General features: G+C 50.9%; 1 protein-coding gene across 1 annotated transcript in view; it reads right to left on the bottom strand.

Moving 5' to 3' along the window:
- Nucleotides 1–19112, bottom strand: part of SLC6A5 (solute carrier family 6 member 5) — a 51015-nt gene that overhangs the window by 16420 nt on the left and 15483 nt on the right. The window contains exons 6-9 of the mRNA XM_068977037.1: nucleotides 17189–17321; nucleotides 9708–9842; nucleotides 7876–7979; nucleotides 4975–5099 (exon numbers count right to left, since the gene is read on the bottom strand). Coding sequence (XP_068833138.1) covers nucleotides 4975–5099; nucleotides 7876–7979; nucleotides 9708–9842; nucleotides 17189–17321 — 497 coding nt within the window. The remainder of the gene's footprint in view (nucleotides 1–4974; nucleotides 5100–7875; nucleotides 7980–9707; nucleotides 9843–17188; nucleotides 17322–19112) is intronic.

The following is a 19112-nucleotide window of genomic DNA, read 5'->3' as shown; positions in this document are numbered from 1 at the left end:
GTTAACTGTGCAGCCCTAGAGAAGTTAGTTTATTGCTATAAGCCTCAATCTTGCCTATCTGTAAAATGAGGATAACAATAGTTCTTCATAATAGGACAGTCACGAGGAACAAATGAGGAAGTGCAGGGAAAGCACTGAGACCAGTGCCTCACACATCAACAACACTCTCAGAATATTAGCTCTTAGGAGCAGACAAGGAACTTGGAAATTAGCAGCTCTGATCTGGGTCTTCCCAAGAATATCGAGTGTGGTCTTGATAGAGGATGTCTGAGCTGCGTTTTTCTCTGCTAACATAAAACCCTGCCAGCCATTCCTACCTGCCTCATGGCCTCACTGGGAAGATGGTTAAAGATGCGGCAGTTGTGAATTTCCCTGTAAGTAGAAACCTACATGATAATGGGCAGAGACCAGGGAATGTTGAGGTAATCCACAGCCAGGGCACGTCTGGAAGCCAGAAATCGCAGCACCTGGAGTTTTTATAACTCAGTCATAACAGCCCTTTTTTCCAACTGGAATTTATCAGATTGTTAGCTCCTAATGTTGCCTAGGGCTTTGGGTATTTAAAATATAAAGCCTGGAATGCCTAAGATACCCTAACTTGATGCATTTATTGAACAGACAGTAGAAACAGCCTCTGAAGACTCCCTGGGTGAACCATAAAAGAAAACTCAGTATTAAACTGCAGTTCAAATCTGGTCTCAAATGCAGCACAGCAAGGAAGCCAGTTCAGTTTAGGCTCCTAAAGTGGACAAGAAGGCCTTAAAATGGCCACTGCCGGAGGACCTCAGCTGATTGCTTTAACAGGATTCCAGCCATTTGGACATTACTGCCTTTTCAGGGTGGAGAAGGATTTCCAAATACCTGGCCTGTTTCTATTTCGGTGGCCTCCCTACTACACAGAGTAAAGGCATCATTTCAAAAAACTCCGTTTATCCAAGATGGCTAGCGAGTGGATTTTTTAAATATATGTTTATAATATTTTGCAGAGTCCGGGAAGAGGGACTGCCTGAGCCACGGTGGAGTTTTCCCTGGGTGAGGCCGGTGTGTCTGACAGAGGCAGAGTACTGCCACTTTCAGCAAAGCCCAGGAGCTGGAGAGCAGGCTCCCCTGCCCCCGGGACCAGGAGACTCACTCTGCCTCTTTCTAGCTGCAGGACTTTAGATAAGACTTGGGTAAGACTCCGGACACACTTCAGTTTCCTTATCCATACAATGGGGATAATAGGTGGCTCAGAGGTTAAAGCATCTGCCTCCAATGTGGGAGACCCAGGTTTGATCCCTGGGTCGGGAAGATCCCCTGGAGAAGGAAATGGTAACCCACTCCAGTATTCTTGCCTGGAGAATCCCATGGATGGAGAAGGCTGGTAGGCTACAGTCCATGGGGTCGCAAAGAGTCGGATATGACTGAGCGACTTCACCTCACCTTAATAATAGTACCTACCCTTAGGGCTTCCCTTGTGGCTCAGCTGGTAAAGAATCCGCCTGCAATGCGGGAGACCTGGGTTCGATCCCTGGGTTGGGAAGATCCCCTGGAGAAGGGAAAGGCTACCCACTCCAGTATTCTGGCCTGGAGAATTCCATGGACTGTATGGTCCATGGGGGTCGCAAAGAGTTGGGGGTGACTGAGCGACTTTCATTTCACTCACTCGCAGGGAATCTCTGTAACGTTAAGAGTACTGATACTAGTGAAGGGCTCAGAATAATGGTCTGTGCTTACTGAGTTCTCTCCACAGCCCTTCACTCAGGGCTCTTCCCATGAAAGCGGCCCAAAGGGGCTCGGCAGGCCAGCTACTCGGGCAGGGCCCCAGAGACCTCCAGTGACAGCCTCCTTGGTCCTAGAGAGCCGCTGCAGACAGAACCAGGGGCTCTGGAGCCAGCATGGCCTGCAGCCACGGGGAGTGCTCACTCTGCTGGTTACCTGCTGCACATGTATGCGTCCTCAGAGGAGGCAGCGCTGAACCCTGCGCCTTTGGAAGCTCTGGCTTCCAGGTGACAGACAGATGGTGGGATGGTCCCTTCATCTCGATCAGCAGGCTCTCTGTACTATGAGCGGGTGAGGGAGCCAGGGCGGCACTTCCCAGTGGCCTGGTTACTGGGGAGTTACCACGCAGGCCCCGGAAATCTACACGCACTGTGCTCCCCTGCTGCGTCTCATCCAGCCCTGCTGCCGGTGGGTGAGCATCTGGGCAGGGCTCTGGGCAGGATTCTGACAGTGAGTCAGCACTCCCCAGGGAGCCGTGAAGATGGCTGGGACATGCCTCTAACAGGCTGACTTCCCAGGAAGCTGCTTTTCTGAAGTCGATGCCTAAGACCATGCCCCCTTCCCTGTGCCCATCGTAAGAGCAGAAGACATCCTGGTCTCATACCAATCCACCCTCAGTCACCCTCAGTCTGATACAGCCAAGATTTGAGGTAGTGACTTTGAGCCTCTCTTAAAAGGGAGCTCTAAATAAAATGCACTACTGTTAGGTCATTAAAGAGAACCAGCTTTGGGCTGAATATCAAAGCACAGTTACTAACGCCGGATCAGCACAAATGAAGTGAACGTTCACGTGCCAGTGTCACCTAGCAAGGAGGGCATGGGGCTGGCACCTAATGCAGGCCTGACCCCAAACCTCTGTCCTGTATTCTACAGGGCCCCCATTATACCAAAGGAAACCAGACAAGCCTGCAAATCACATACGATAAAGTATGTGAGTTCAAATGAGCAGGGTTAGCTGCCCATGGGTCTGGGAGAAGACTTCAAGGGCCCCTGCCCCTCCCCCTTGGGGGATGAGACCCACTTCTGGTGGGTCTGCTGGTTACAGTGAGAAACTGCCAAGTACAGCTGCCCCTTGAGCAACACAGGTTTGAACTGCGAGGCTCCATTCATGGATTTTTCTCAGTAGTAAATACAAGACAGTCCACAGTTGGGCGAATCCATGGATGCAAAGCAATCTCAGATTCAGAGGAACTGTGTCTACAAAGGACTGACCAATAAATTATAACTTGGATTTTTGACTGCTCGGAGGTTCGGCACCCCTAACTCCCGTATCTGAGATCTGATTTGTTCAAGGGTCCACTGTATGAACACAACATGTTAGAATCCATGAGAAGAGCTCTTCTCCCTGTTAGAATCAGAGGAAATGAGAAAAACCCAGAAAGGGCAAATTCTAGAGGCAAACCCAGACCATTTGTGTGATGCTTTGTACATAAAGGAAAATAAAAATTTGATTTGGGTTTTAGCAACTTGGGCCCCACATCCCTTTCCTGGGGTAGGAAAGTGCTTGGAAGAACAAATTAACACGGCCATGTCTCAGGAATCACTATCTCTGACCACTCAGCCACTGGTTCAACTGGCTCACCGGTTCACAGCTCAGTAATGTCTCAAGAATAACGAAACGCCTCAGACCTGCCAGAAAGTGGGGTAGGACCCAGCTGCTCCAGGTACCCTGCTGGCAGGAAATACAGACAGCTGGGTGTCACAGGCACCCTGAAGACAAAGCCTTCAGTTCTCTCCCCATCCGCGTATCCCCCACCCCTGCCACGTCCCTTCTCCCCAGGAGTTTTAAACTCTTCAACCAGGGAAGGGCATTGGCTCAGCTCTGGGACCTTCAATTTAGCGCACTGCTGCAGGACCAAAATCCCTGGTCGTTCAACACTCTCTCCAGGGAGAGAGAACTACCCCTGGTCCCCCAGGAACAAGCTGGTTCTCTAACTCTTGGAGGCTCGCAGCCTGCTATCAGCACCACTGAAGTGGTGAGTCCCTATCCGCAGGGAGACAGCAGCCCACCATGGAGGAGAGCTGAGGCTCAGTTCTCTCCCGTGCTGCCATCTGAGCCATTATCTGAGGTCTGGAGTGAGCTCCTTAAGAAAGACAACTGCCCAGAGAAGCCACAAGACAGGCCCACAGTCTGGGCAGTCTAGAGCCCACAGACAGTCCCATCCCATCCACCCCAGCCACGGCCCCAGCCGCGGTCCTGACCCCGAGGCATCTCCTAAACGCCTGATCAGAGGGTGACCCTAGTGACAGACGATGCCACCAAGAAATCCCTTTGTCACCAAAACCCGCTCAACACACAAATCCTGCGTAGAATGAGGCTGGGTGGAAATAAAAAGTTCAGTAAAAGTATTACCTCTCTCTACAAAATACTGTGCTAGAAATATGGATTAAATGAGATTTTAAAAAATGATAGCCCTCTGTACACTCCACAGAGACCACGCAAGTGTTACCCATTAACAGATGGATCACCAGGGCAGAGAGTAAACATTTATCCCACATCCTTCCCTCCACCGTCCAACCTTTCCACCCGCTGGGGAAAACACCACAGGTCCGCATTGCTAACTAAGCAGAAGTCCCTGAGAGCATGTCAGACCTTACAACCTGTGCTTCGTCAGCAGAAGGCTGCTCTTATTAATAAGCATTAGCTCAGTGCCTGCAGAGCCCTTGGCAAGGGACGCCACCCTGCGGCCAGCTGAGGCCACACCAGCTGCAGGAGCGCGGGTTGGCTTAGAAAATCCTCTACATATGCCTAACAGGTAGAGACCTTACATAGGTTAGAGCTTAGCTAAAACAGGAAAGGGACTGGGACTTTCCTGGTGGCCTAGAGGTTACGAATCAGCCTGGCAATGCAGGGAATGTGGGTTCAGTCCCTGGTTGGGGAACGAAGATCCCACACGCCATGGGTCAACTAAGTCTGCGTGGTATAATGAAGACCCTGGATACCACAATTGAGACCTGGCACAGACAAATAAATAAATATTTTTTAAAAGAGAGAGACAGGAGAGGGAAGCAGGAAAGGGCTTTTATAGCCACCCCTCTAGGTAAGGACCGGCTGCTTCAGTTGTTCCGGGGCCCTCCACAAAGGGGGACCGAGGCTGCGCCCTCTCCAGCCCGCCCCAGAAGGACAGCTTCCTAGCACAGCAGCACAAGTGAGAAGCTCAGGATGCGAAGTGGAACCTGGCCCACAACAGCAGGGTGACGGCCGCACGGTACCTTGGTCGGCCACATTCTCGATGTTCACCTTGCGTTCGTTAGCCATGAAGCCGATGACTGAGAAGATGACGAAGCCGGCGAAGATGCTTGTGGCACTGTTGGTGCAGGTGACAATTAGCGTGTCCCTGGGGGGAAGGGACAGGTCCGTCATCAGCTGTGCTTTGTACGGAGGAAGGGACAGGGGAGGGACACACGAGTGTGTTGCTGGACACCAGTGCCTACGCCCATTTCTAAACAGGTGCTCACTGTAGGCTGGTCTTGCTCTCTCTTATTCGCAAGGAAACAGCCTGACCACAGGCTCCCTTGGGCTGAGTGTATAAGCACCAGAATAAAGCTCTGCTTAGAAGCAGGTCTCCCCTGCTGGCAATGGCAGAGTAAGTCTGTCCATCAGAGCAGAAATTGAAGGGATGGGGGCCTTTTGCAGAATCTGGGACAGGAACCACGTATGAGAGAAGGCAGCGGGACCACCCAACGCCACCAAACCTTAGAACAGCCTGGGGTTCCTGCACACAGGCTTAAATGGACAAGCCTGGAGGGGAGGAGAGAGGCCAGCAGCTTAGAGGCAGCGCCCTCTGCTGGCCATGTGGCTGCAGTTCCTAGGCTGCATCCTAGACCCAAAAGGAGGGTCGCGGCTAGATGGAGCCATGGGGCCAAATTCCAGTCCTGGCTCTCTCCACGCCAGAGGCACGACCTTGACTAAGTCACTTTCTTTCCACTCCTATTTTAAATGGCGGCAGTGACCCCAGCTCGCTCACAGCTTGTGAGGATGGAACCAGATGAGGCCTGGGCCACACAAAGCCTGGCAGGAAGCAAGGGCTCAGGACACCATCTGCCTCATCCAGCCCTTTGGTTTCAGTTCAGTCACTCAGTCGTGTCTGACTCTCTGCGACCCCATGGACTGCAGCACGCCAGGCTTCCCTGTCCATCACCAACTCCCGGAGCTTGCTCAAACTCATGTCCATCCAGTTGGTGATGCCATCCTACCATCTCATCCTCTGTCATCCCCTTCTCCTCCCACCTTCAATCTTTCCCAGCATCAGGGCCTTTTACCGATGGGGAAACTGAGACCCAGGGGAAGGTAATGGGCTCATCAACAGTAAGTTCCAGTTTGAACCCAGTCTTCCTGCCCCTCTGCCACACCACAAAGCCTCATTTCTAACACAACACAGAGCCACGCTTCCCCCTTTGAGGGTGCTCAGGTTGATTCTCATGGGTCGTAAGTCAGTAAGCAGCTATGACCAAAGAAACTCAAACTCCTTAGTCTGGCATACCAGCTGTTACGGGCTGAACTGCAGGCCCCCAAATGTGTATGTGGAAGTCACCATCCCAGTTCCTCAGAATGGGACTGTATTTGAAAACAGGGACTTTAACCAGGCAATTAGGGTAAGAGGAAGTTATGAGAGTGGGCGCTAATCCAATATGACGGAGGCCCCAATAAGCAGAGGAGATAAGGGTGCGCGGTGAGCAGGAAGACCAGATGGAGACTCAGGGAGAAGACGGCCGGCCGCAAGCCTAGCAGGGAGGCCTCGGAAGACGTCATCCTGCTGACCTCTTGATCTTGGACTTATGGCCTCCAGATGGGGGGGAAGTTAATTTCTATTGTTTAGGTCACTCACTCTGTGCTACTTGTTACAACAGCCCCCCAGAGACTAACACAAAGGCTCTCTCCTCAGCTGATTCTCAGGCCCCAAGTCCTTCTCGTCCCCATGAGCCCAGCCCTGCAGCAGTGCCGTCAGCCTGCTCCCCCTGTATCTCCGTCACCCCCAGCCCCACTCAGCCCCACCTGCAGATATGCCCTCCTCCTGTTGAAATCTGGCCCACAGAGATGGCACTTGTGTGAGGCCATCCCAGCCAACCTAGGCTACAGCTTACATGTAATCTCTTCCTCTTGGTTCACGAAAGAGCTCAAGCATGATTAAAAATAATAATGATGGCTACTGCTATTTACTGAGCTCCTATTGTGTGTAAAATATTGCCATGAGAATTTTGTATACAATATCTCTTACCCTCAACAAAATATTATGATCTGCATTTTACAGATTAGAAAATGGATTCATGGAAATGAAGTTTCTTACCCATGTCTTGGAGTCTTAATAAATGGTGAAGTCATAATATAAACGCAAGTCTGTCTGACTCCAAGCTGCTTTCCTTTTTTTTTTAATCAGCCCTTCAAGAGAACAAACCTCATCTTCTTACTGCTTGTCAGAGACAGATTTAACTATCAGATGTCACCTCCTCCAGGGGCTGTACGGACTGTCTCGTGTCTTCGGGGTCCCAGAGCCCCCTAATATCCCCCCATCCAAGTGCCACCCTGCACCAGCACCACCTGAGGATCCTGTCTGGAAATGTAGATTCCCAATGCCCCAGCACCTTCTGATGTTCTGTTTCTTAAACCTGGGAGGGGACTCAAAGTTTGCATAACTTTGGGTTTAACGGACAAACAAAAGTGTAATATATTTTAACATATATAAGGTATGTAATGTGATGATTTGATAAACATATGCATGAAACAGGCTCCCACTATTGAGTTAATTAACACAACCACCACCATGGTACTTCTTCGACTATACCACACTGCATTTCTCATAGGGCTTACCGGAAAAATGTCTATCAAGTGGACGTATGACCATATTTCATCAACTACTGCCATACAGCTGTCTCCATGGACTAGAGAGCTCACAAATGACTATCCCAGGACACAGACAGTGGGACAGCCACCAGCAGCCAGCAGCTCAGCCTTAGCAGGGCGTTTCCTCCACTCCAGAGGCAGCTGTCTGGCCCTGTCTCAGGTGAAACGTGAGGATGTGGCCTCAGGCATGTGGTAGCTCAGCCCAAGGCTCTGTCCCCAGGCCCTAGTCCCGCTCACCAGCCACCTCTGGGGCTGGACATGCCTCCACATACCTGTAGCAGTTGTTGTGGAATTTGTTGTAAGAAGAGAGAGTGATCAGGCCTCCCCATGCAGCAGATAAAGAGAAGAAAATCTGAGTGGCAGCGTCTTTCCACACCTGGGAGGCAAAAAAAGGGGAAGATTCAAGGTCACTGAAGGAGGCTGGTCTGGGGGAGGGGAGGTTCCCAGTGCCACATGGTCAGAGGCTTGGGAGGCAGGGAGGCAATCAGGACAGGATGACTTTGGCACCAACATAAGTGGGAAACATACGCAGTCATTTGCACTGGAAACCAAAGAGGCAGTGACTGAGCTGGGAGACCCTAACTCCATTCTAATCAAAGGAGAGGAACTCGGTGAGAAAGGTACACATTTCATGCTGGCAAGCCCTACCATATAAAACTATGCAGAAGGGGAAAGCCCTTTCTTCAGTTATAAAACGTCTCAAAATAAGAAACAATTTGCAAAAGCAAAAATATTCAGGGATACAAAAGCAAAACTTTTTACAGCTGACATTCTCACAGATGACAATTTGCTAAAAATTTGAAATTCTGTAGCCCACCCCATCGAAGCAAAGCATGTTCCATTGCCACCACACAATGGAGTTTACAGTGCGACCTCCTTGAACCTGCCTGACAGCACCTCTTGTTTGTCTTGGCAATTTAATCGTCCTCATAAAACTCCAGAAGGCAACTCAAGAGTTTGAGCTAGAGATTTACATGATTTGATAATGACTTCCTATCATTTTTATAAATTAAATCTGGCTTTTAAGTTGTGCTCAACATATGCAAGGTATGTGCTGGCAAAAAGTCTGTGCCTACCCCAGCCTCTATTCTCTCACGCTCCTTGGTAACAAACTGCGGTTTTATTTAAGGCAGCCATACATCCAGCCAAATGACCATCTCCCGGAATCAAGGGGAGGCACACCCGAGAGAAGATATCTGACTTCATTTCTGGCCAATGATGAGAAAAATCAAGTGTTATATCAAACTTCCAGGCTTTCTCTCTTTTTAAAGAGAAAAGGAAGGTGTTCTCTCCCTTCCCTCAATATTTTGCGCTACTTGGAATGCTGACGTGATGGCTGGAGCTCTGGCAGCCAAATGGCAGCTGTTCCCTGAGGGTGGTGGGGCGAAAAGGAGCCTGGGACACTACGGAGCCACCCAACCAGTGTCTGACTGTCTACCACTAGACTGCTGTAGCACCTCCAAGTAAAACAAACTCTTGTTTAAGCTGCCATTATCTGGAGGTTTTTCTTTGTGTGCAAACTCAATTCTAGCTCTGCTTTCTTAAAATCTTCTGGAAAAGCAGAATTTTCTTTAAGGAGAGAAAATGCATTTCTTACTAAACAATCACCCCTTCACATGGAGTTCTAGGGGATTTTAGAGTAAGATATGCCTGTACTGAATACGCCAACAGAAAGTATAAGTGTCTGCTGGCTCTTATAAATCTATCTGAGCCCTTTAAATTATAACTGCTTGCAGTTTGTCTAAGTGCTATTATTTTCCAACCAGCAAAACCCATTTCCAACACACTATAATTAGCAACAGATAAGGGGCATGAGGCAACCCAAAGCTATTAAGGGAATTTCGTTCCTCCTTTCAACCTCCACAGCAACCCCAGATGTAAGACCACTGTTCCAGGAATCTGAAACCCCCTGCTGCTCACTTCTCATTAAAAACTTCCTGAGTACATAACGTTTCAAAATCATCAGGAGCTTGTAAAGGCTAACAGTGAGCTGCCCGAGGAAGAGGAGGTCTGACCCCTTCTGCTAAACCGAGTCCCAGAGTGGGACACAACCCCTTGTGCTGTTCCCCTGATAGGCGCTTGATGAATGAAATCGGAGGCCCACCGTGGCGTCTGTGAGTTTCTCCCACTTTGGCGTGATGAAGTACCAAATCCCAGCGCCGGCTCCAGGCAGGGTGACGCCTCGGATGAGAAGAATCACGAGCACAACGTACGGGAAGGTGGCCGTGAAGTACACCACCTGCAGAAACCACCACGGGGGGGCAGCAGTGAGCGGAGGCGCAGCAAAGGGGCAGAGTGTGATCATCTGGACACGGGCGCCTCGCGGGCTATTTTCCCCCAAACTCTTCCAGGATGGGGGACACAGTAAAAACACTGAGACCAAAGGCGAGTCAGTGAGAGCTAGAAATAAAGTCTCGAGGGGGACATCCAAGGCTGTGAGGGTGATTCACAAGTGGCTAACTCCCTGAGAACCGACTGAGCCAGAAGTGTTATATGCCCTCTTCCTCCTGAACACCTAGCTCACCCTCAGCTTGAGGCCCCGAATCCCACCATTAGAGATTAATTTATTTAGCTAAAGTTTTCCATCCTTATTTATGCACACTCACTAACTGAGGCAGCCCAGTGACATGAAAGAAGCATGATCTTAGAATTTGGTATATTTAGGTTTAAATGAAATTGCCCTTCTGGCACTGAGTAGCTATAAGACTTTAGAGAAGCTATTCAGTTCTCTGAATCTTAATTTCTGCATCTGTAAATGGGATAATAGCACCTTTCTTGAAAAACAATAATTGTGAGGATTAAATGGGCCTCAAGCATAGCACGTGATTAGTGACAGATGGTTATTAAGTGCAGTTAAGTTCAACAAGCATTTATCATGGGCCTACTATGACCTGGGAGTTGTGCCAGGTCCTAGATGCATAAAGGTGAAGGAACTCAACCTAGGAGACCCAGAGCCAACGTCTGAATAATGGCTAAGCAGTTCCAAACAGGACACTGTGGAGTCCAGGGCGGGGAACTGAGCCCCACCCGGGAGTTCTGAGAAGATGCATGGAGATGACACACGGGCTGGATCTTAGAGGCCGAGTGCAACGTGAAGGAGGTGACGCCCAGCGGGAAGGCGAGGGAAGAAAGGGAGCAAGGCAGGGGTGAGGGCCAGGCCCTAAACTCACTGGGAGCACAGCACGCAGCTGAGGCTAAGAGCCGAGGGGTGCTGGACGCGTGGGCCAGGTCAGGGAGGCCCTGCGTCCGAGCCAAAGGAGGCGCCTGGGCTCGGGACAAAGGGAAGCAGCAGAGCGAAGAAACATCTGGGAAATAACACCAACGGAATTTGGGGGCTGTGGTTGAACAGGGACGAGGAGGAAGCACCTTCCTTCTCTGTCGGCCAGATCGCGGAGTGGAGGACGGGCTTGGGACCAGGACCCAGTAGACGAGAGCAGAGCGGGCTGGGAGAGCTCTGACTCTGCACTCCCCGAGCTCAAGTCCCAGCTCCACCATTTACGAGCTGGGCCACCTGGGGAAGTGACTCAACCTCCCTGAGCCTGAGTGTCCACATGGGCAAAGTGGTGATAACGACTGCATATTCCTCATGGGGCTTTAGAAGAGCAGGGTGGGACAACCCAGACAACGCAGAACAGGCCCGGGGGCCCTGGAAACAGAAGTGCCACTTGCATCTTGCTTACGACTCACCAGTCCTGAATTTAACGACCCTGGCAACCCTCAGGTCACGAGCAGGTTACATCCCAAAGTGCATCAGACGACACTTGGAAGGATGAGGTCCAGCACGCATCCCTGACCACCCAGGCCTCCCTCATCCACGACTGGGAGGGGGCACAGACTAGGCACCGTGGGCTCAGAGCCCCTCTGTGCCCACCCACAGTCTGCCTTCCTGGGCACCCCTGGCCTGCCCCCAGGAGGGAGACAGAGCCCCCTTCCTCATGCACAGGCTGCGCAGACCCCAGGGCCTGCCAGGAGGCTCCAGCCAGCAGCCACTGGGATATCAGGGGCCGAGACCGGACCCAAGGACTTAGGAAGGACGGCTTGGAGACAGTTTGAGATAAAGATAAAACTCTCAAGGTGACCTAGTTCTTCAATAAATACACACATATGTGTACATTTGGACACATATTTTTGAGCATCTAATACATTCCAGGCACATGCTGGGGAGGTCGGCTGGGAAGATGGCCGTATTAAAGGGTGGACAGGGAAGACCTCTTTGAGAAGTTGCCCAAGACTTGAAGGAAGTGACAGTGAGCCAAATGGATATCCGGGAGAACATTCCAGACAGAGGGACCCGCAGGAGTAAAGACCCTAAGAAGGGAGTGTGCCGACCTTCTAGGAGCAGCCAGGCGGCCAGTGTGGCAGGAGTACCGTGGGAGAGGAGGTCGGGGGAGGGGAGGCGGGCAGGGATGGGCCATACCTTGTAGGGCCTGGAGGCGCGAGGGTGAAGATAGGGTGGATTGGGGCAGTGACACAGTCTAATATTTTAAGTGTCACCCGGAGGCTACATTGAGTTTTTACTGCAGGGGGAGCAGTTAGGAGGTTATGGCTGCAACCCAGGCAGAAGACAGCAGTGGGTCCACCCAGGGCACTTCAGAGGAGCCAGGACAAATGGTCGGAAACCAGATATGCTGTGCAGCAGGACTTGCTGACCGATTTCATGTGGCATGAGAGAGACAGGCAGGGAGGATTTCAAGGTGACCCCAAAGGTTCTGGCCTCAGCAGCTGATGGGCAGAGGTGCCCTCGGCTGAATGGGACAGGCTGCAGGTCAAGGAAAGAAGAGGAGGTATTTCTTCCTCTAAACCCAATTCGATCCCTGGGTTGGGAAGATCCCCTGGAGAAGGGAAAGGCTACCCACTCCAGTATTCTGGCCTGGAGAATCCCATGGACTGTGTAGTCCATAGGGTCGCAAAGAGTCGGATACGACTCAGCCACTTTCACTTTCTAAACCCAATTACTTGTCAAGGCCAAAGTCTTCCTGTCTGTAGACCAGGCGTGGGCTGGTCTTGTCTCCACACAGCTTTCACCACCCACCAGGGGCCTCTTCCCTCCCCCGTGACAATGGTCCATCGTCTGTCCTTGCCCCGAGGCACTAGCATTACCAGGGACTGTGAGGGGGTGGCCTGCTCCCTCCTATCCCCCCAAACTTGCTTCTCTCCTTCCCCTTCCACACACAGAGGGAAACTCAAAGGCATCTGATGTCTCAGGAGAAAATCACTCGTGCAGGACGACCCAGGCTGTCCTCCCTCTGTCAGATGGGGCTGAGGGGAGGATTGCTAGAGGGGCCAGCGGGGCCCTGAGCAGTCTGACCTCCCCACCCCAAGACGGCAGGGTGACAATTAAGGAGTATCCTTCTCACCTCCTGATCACGTGGGGCTGGTGCGAGGTGCGGATGGGAGGGGCCAAGGGAGATGATGCAAACAGTGGGGGCTAGCAGGAGGAAGACCCCAAGACGAGCACCGGTCTAAACGCCTGAGACGCTGCTCCCGTTTGATTGCTGGAGATGGTTTGGGCACAACCGTTTCTGGAGTTCCCGCCATGGGTCAGCTCTTTGCAGTCCCATTTTACAGAGGAGAAAACTGAAGCTCAGGTTAAGGCTCGCTCAAGGGTTAAATATCTCATACAAGGTCTTCCAGCTGGAGCCAAGATCCAGACTTGACATTTTCTAACTCCAAAACCTATTTCCTTCCTTTCAATGCCAGTCCTTGAGCAGTCAGATCAGAGATGTGAGAGGCAGGGACTCGGGTGAGGCAAGGGAACACCCTTGCCTCAATTTAAGGACACACTTGTTCTCACCGGCCCACCCTGCATGTGCGGGAACCTGAGAGTGAACACTGCCTTAAATTTCACACACTAGGCACTTGTCCGCCTCACCAGATCAGGCCCTGGTGTGTGGAATGATGCACTCAGGTTGTTGATGGGGACTGCCCGTGATCTGAAAGGGTGCACAGTTTCATGTCTAAATCCTGGGGATGCCTCCAATGTGAGTCAGGTGTCCATGGAGGTTTTATCACAGCTAGTTTTCTTGTGTCGTGGGGACTTCAGAACGCACCTGTTTCAGGATGGACTGCCAGAGGCATTAAACTTGAACAGTAATGAATTATACTTGGCGGGAGTGACAATGACGGGTTGATCCGAGCCTGTTGGCCTGACACCTGGCAGCATCGTCCTCACATCGGGAGCCCTGAACAGGTGCTAAGGCCACCTCCCTCCCAAGGCCGTGCCAGCTAATTAAGCGAGCTTCGTGTCCTTGCCATAACTCTCCAGCAGAGCAGCCCCGGAGGTCAGATGGGCTGCATTTGACCTTCGGGCTGCCTGCTGGTCGCACCAAACTCAGGAATTCTAGCTTCTCAAAGGGAGACTGAGGTCTCATAGAAGGCAACCAGCCACTCTTATCTCCTAGGACCCTGAACAAGAGGACCTGAGCTTATCTTGCTGAAAGAGAAGAAGGACATCTCTGTTGCTTAGAAATGACAGTCTTGGTGGAACTTCCATCACAAAGCACCCTGCTATAATGAAGACCTGCAGCTGTGTTTCCAAACAAAGCTTCATGATTAATATCTGCACACCCCAGGGCAGGAAAATAAATCAGGACACATTATTTCTGGCGGTATTCCTCATTTTAAAAAATTAATTACTGATCCCTAGTTGGAAATCTTTCTCAATGAAGCAGAAAGATAAGTTAGCAAACCTAAAAGAAAAGCTTACTTGCTGAGAACTACTCAAAAATCCTCATTTCAGAGAGAGAGGCCATGATATCTGGCACCAAGGATTAACATCTACATCACGCCAAGAACTGATTCTGACACCATCCCCCTAAAAATCAGACTGATAAACAAAGACCAGTCTAAGAGAAAATATACCTTAACCCTTGAATTTGCAGATGTGGAATAAGGGACAAAGTGCCTCCTGGGACTTGCCCAGCTGGCAATAAGAACTGATGATGGCAGAACGGGGCAGGAGTGCAAGGGTCCTGATTCATGGTGGGGGTACTTTTATCCCCTCAGTGCAAATGATGAGTCCAGAATTCTGCACTTCCATATTTCTAACAGACTCTTCTTGGGAGAGGATGTCATGTAGGGGAAAGAGTCTAGGCTTTAAAGGGAAACACCTGGGTTCAAACCCCAGGGCTGCCTCTTAACAGCTGTATGACCTCAGGCAATTTACTTTGATGTGCTTCAGCTTCTCTATCTGTAAAATGGGAAGAAATGTCCTTACCTAGCAGGTGGTTGGGGAGATTGAATGCACTAAGTGAAGTACACTGCCTGGCAACAAAGTTTCCTTTCTCTTCCCGTTTTCCCACCAGAGCTGCTGCTTTCAAGATGTCAGTATGGCACAGTACCCACTCAATCAATCAATACCACAAAACTGAAAAGAGCTACTGTTAATTAAGAGCTCACTATATGCCAGGTATGCAACTTTCACCTAATCTTAGAACAGCTCTATGAGGTATGTACTGTTATTCCCATTTTACAGATGATGAAACTGAGGTTCCAATGGTTAAATAGCTCTTCCACAGCTACGCGACTAGAAAGTGATAAAGACGAGATTTGAACTCAGGCTGGTCTGAATCTACAGCCAGCAGGCCATCCTTCCTCGGGTCACCAAGAAGGCGGTGTTATCCCCTTCACCATCACCTCTTCTCCCACCCGTCATACCTTCTAGCCTATCCTGCTAGAGACCGGTCTGACCTCTGATTATGGTTGAAGTTGTCCTCTCTTCATTTAGAGCTATAAGTGATGGTCCTACCAGTTGGATTTTGGCTGCGCAAAGGTGTGGTCACTCTTGCTAGGCAACTTCCTGTCTGGCCCTTTCTTCCCACTCGAAGCTCAGTTCCAAGTCACAGAAGGTGAGGAGACTCGGAAACCCTCGGGACTCATGGGACGTTACTGTCAAGGTCATGTTAACATTTTCCCCATTTTCTTGTTGCCCTAGAAAAACAATTGCTCCAGTCTCATAATACTCATTCAGAGTCAGTGGGCTCCTCAGGGCTCACGTGATCCCAGCTCTCATTTTACGGAGTGGGGAAACTGAGGTCAGAGAGGAAAAGTGCCTGCATCTCAGCCAGCAAGTGTTTAGAGCCAGCGAGTCTTAGACATCACCCAGTCCAACTGCCTTTGCTTTGGAAATGAGAAAACCAGTAGCTCCTGAAATAGCTAAGATAAAGAAAATCTGCTTTCCACTTACTGGCAAAGAGATAAATCAAAGCTAAGGGCAAATGTGTAGCTCAGACAGGTTTCATGGCCCAAGTGGAGATGTCCCTACACAGAAAACACCATGGGAAGGGCTGGGGGGCTAGAACCCCGGCCGGCTCTCTCCCCACCTGATGTCACTTAAGGGCCCCACCTGGCTCAGGCGATCCTGACCAAGCTGCCAGAATCCACCGTTCGGGCCCATGCGGAACCAGATTACATGGAGGGCACCAGAGGCCTCATATGGATCTTGTCCACGTGTTTGGGAGAAGACAGACTGCTTTGTGTCGCTGATGGGTGTCGGGTGGGGGCCTGGTGGGGGCTGGGAAGCATGCCCAGCAGGTGAAAGCTGGCACAGACCCTTGGCCCTGTGAGGCCTGATCCTTCCAAACTGGTTGCTTCTCATTGTGACCACACTAAGCCCTGACCCAGACAACTGGACCCTGTCAAACTCCACAGCCTATGGACTCAGAGTCCACCATCACATTCTATTCCTTAGGCCTTTGAGACAGTTTGGGTTTCACTCTGAAACATGCAAATGACTCTTAAGATAATTAAATATTATTGGTTGTCATCAAAGCAATTGGTTAACCATTTAATGTTTTTTTTTTTTTCCTAAAGCAGCAGGAAGATGACAGGAAACATTGGGACCCTACTACAAGGTCCAGTGTGTCCTGAGGTCACCCACATGGCCTGCGTGTTGTGCCCTGGAACTGAGCTTGGGGTAGGGGTTTCACCACCTCCAAAGGACCAGCCAAATGACTACCTAGCAAGAGGGGCCAAGCATGTGCTCGACAAAAAAAATATCCCGCTGGCAGGACCATCACCCTTTACTGCTGGGGGCACGTGGGGTGGGAGAGTGTTAGGCTCCGGACAGGAGAAAGGCATGAAACGCAGAGGGGTCAGCAGTGGGAGAAGGAATCCACTTTACAATTTTGATCTTACTCCAGCTCCTTGGGAGGAGCAGTGATTGAGCTAGCAGCCAGACCAAGATGCAGAAAGCGAGACTGAAGCATATCAGGGGTTCCCATCTACTGAATGGAAGGCCCGACAGGAAAGAGAGGGGAGTGACTGAAGCATATCAGGGGTTCCCATCTACTGAATGGAAGGCCCGACAGGAAAGAGAGGAAACCCGTCACTGAGCCCCCGACATCCCCTAGGAGCCCTGAGAACATGTCTCATTTAACCCTTAAAACCTCCTGGGCAGAAAGGTGCTATTATCCCATTTTACAGACAGGAGTGAAGTCACTTGCCCAGGGCCCCACAGCTACTCAGGGCCAGAAGGAGAAGGACACCCACGACCCTGACTGTCTTCCCAGTGCCCTTCGGCTGCTCCACCACACAACCAGCCCTGGGTGTCCCAGAGCTTCCTCTCAGGTAAATCCAGACTCTTACTTTTCCTGAAGTCTTGATTCCTTTCGCCAAGGAGGCATACACAATCACCCAAGCCAGGAAGAGGCAGAAGGCTAGTGGCCACCTGATCTCACCAGGATACTCAATCCCTGCAGAAATCTTCAGCACAAAGTACCTGCGAGTTGAAAGAAGAGAAGTGATGGGGGCTGGGTGGGGAGGGAGGGGGGCAGGGAAGGGAAGGAGGAGGTGGGGGAGGTGGCCGTCTGCAGGCTTTCTTTCCCTGCAGAGCCAGAGCCCGGAACAAAATCCCAGCATCCCCCAGCCTCCCCACCAGGGGCCGGATCAGATCAGGTTGTGAGGGGTCTGCTGATCGGGCTCCCGCCCACAGCTGTCTGCGGTGAGACCAACTGAATTTACTCTGCTTTTAATTAATTATGGCCCTAAATGACTTACAGTATAGCACAGGGAACTCAGTATTTTATAATAACCCATAAGGGAAAAGAAGCTGAAAAAGAATATATATCTGTGCATGTGTGCATAACTGAATCACTGTGTAGTACACCTGAAATTAACATGAGGAGGTGATACAACCATACTTCGACTTGAAAAAATTACGGCCTTGGGCGGGCTCTGAGCAAGACTACATCAGCTCCACCATCATCAACAGCTGCCCCGGAGCAGTGTAACAAATCCAACAGCCTTGGGGGTCCTGGTGCAGCCCCCCCTCCCCCAACAGGCATTGCAGAGGTTGATTATTTATATAAGAACACACCGCTAACAGAAACTAAACTGCCAAGGATGATTTTGTGTGTGCTTTTATATTGTTCCACTCTTTTATGAGAATGCATCCCAATAGATTTTTGATAACTTAAAAAAAAAAACACACACACAGTACAGAAAGAATAAAAAATCCTGCTGTGCGTTTTAGTTCAGGTTGTGATGAGCCTGCCCAGGGGCTGCTGCTGCTACTGCTGCTAAGTCACTTCAGTGTCCAACTCTGTGTGACCCCATAGACGGCAGCCCACTAGGCTCCCCCGTCCCTGGGATTCTCCAGGCAAGAACACTGGAGTGGGTTGCCATTTCCTTCTCCAATGCATGAAAGTGAAAAGTGAAAGGGAAGTCACTCAGTCGTGTCTGACTCTTCGCGACCCCATGGACCACAGCCTACCAGGCTCCTCTGTCCATGGGATTTTCCAGGTAAGAGTACTGGAGTGGGGCTGAGGTTGGCTGAAATGCAAACGCAGGTCTAGCTGGCCTTCCTCAAGGAACATATTCAAAGACAGATGACCAGCAGCAAACGGGCACTCATCTGTAGTGGCTGCTGGCACCTGAAGCAGTCCCGGCCTGTCTGGCAACCCCCGAATCCCTGGACAGAGGGCAAACGGGCACCCTCACTCCTGAGAACAGGAGGCTGCATCAGGGACCATGAGTCATCACGACAGACAAGACAATCCCCTCAACTCTACAACATCAAGTCACGGAGCCTGTGTGTGTAGAAGGCGGGGCAGGCGGGTCTTTCTGTGTCCAGAGCCAAGGGCCAGCCAGCATCCAGACTCTGCAGCAAGGGTTCCCAACCTCCAGAATCTAACATCTGATGACCTGAGGTGGACCTGATGTACCAACAATAGAAATGAAGTGCACGACAAAGGTTATGTCCTTGAATCATCCTGAAAGCCTGTGCAAAAACCGTCTCCCGCAAAACTGGTCTCTGGTTCCAGAAAAGGTGGGGGACCGTTGCTCTAGAGGGCTGCAGACAGCTGAGTGTGCTGACCTGCTGAGGGAAGCTGAGGGGCCAGCAAGCCCTCCTGGTCTAGCTGGGGACCCCCTGGGCTCAAGGCTAGAGTAGAAGTCACCAAGCGTGGGACCAGCCTCGGCTCCCAAACCTCAGGGGCCGTATTTCCCAAGCACTGAAAAGGTCCCCCAGCCCCCAGGTCCCCACCCTGCAATGGGCAGATCATCTAATCAA

Source organism: Capricornis sumatraensis, chromosome 8, assembly GCF_032405125.1.
Source record: "Capricornis sumatraensis isolate serow.1 chromosome 8, serow.2, whole genome shotgun sequence".
NCBI lineage: Eukaryota > Metazoa > Chordata > Mammalia > Artiodactyla > Bovidae > Capricornis > Capricornis sumatraensis.
Note: the sequence above shows the minus strand (reverse complement) of the source record. Positions and strands in the feature narration are given on the sequence as shown.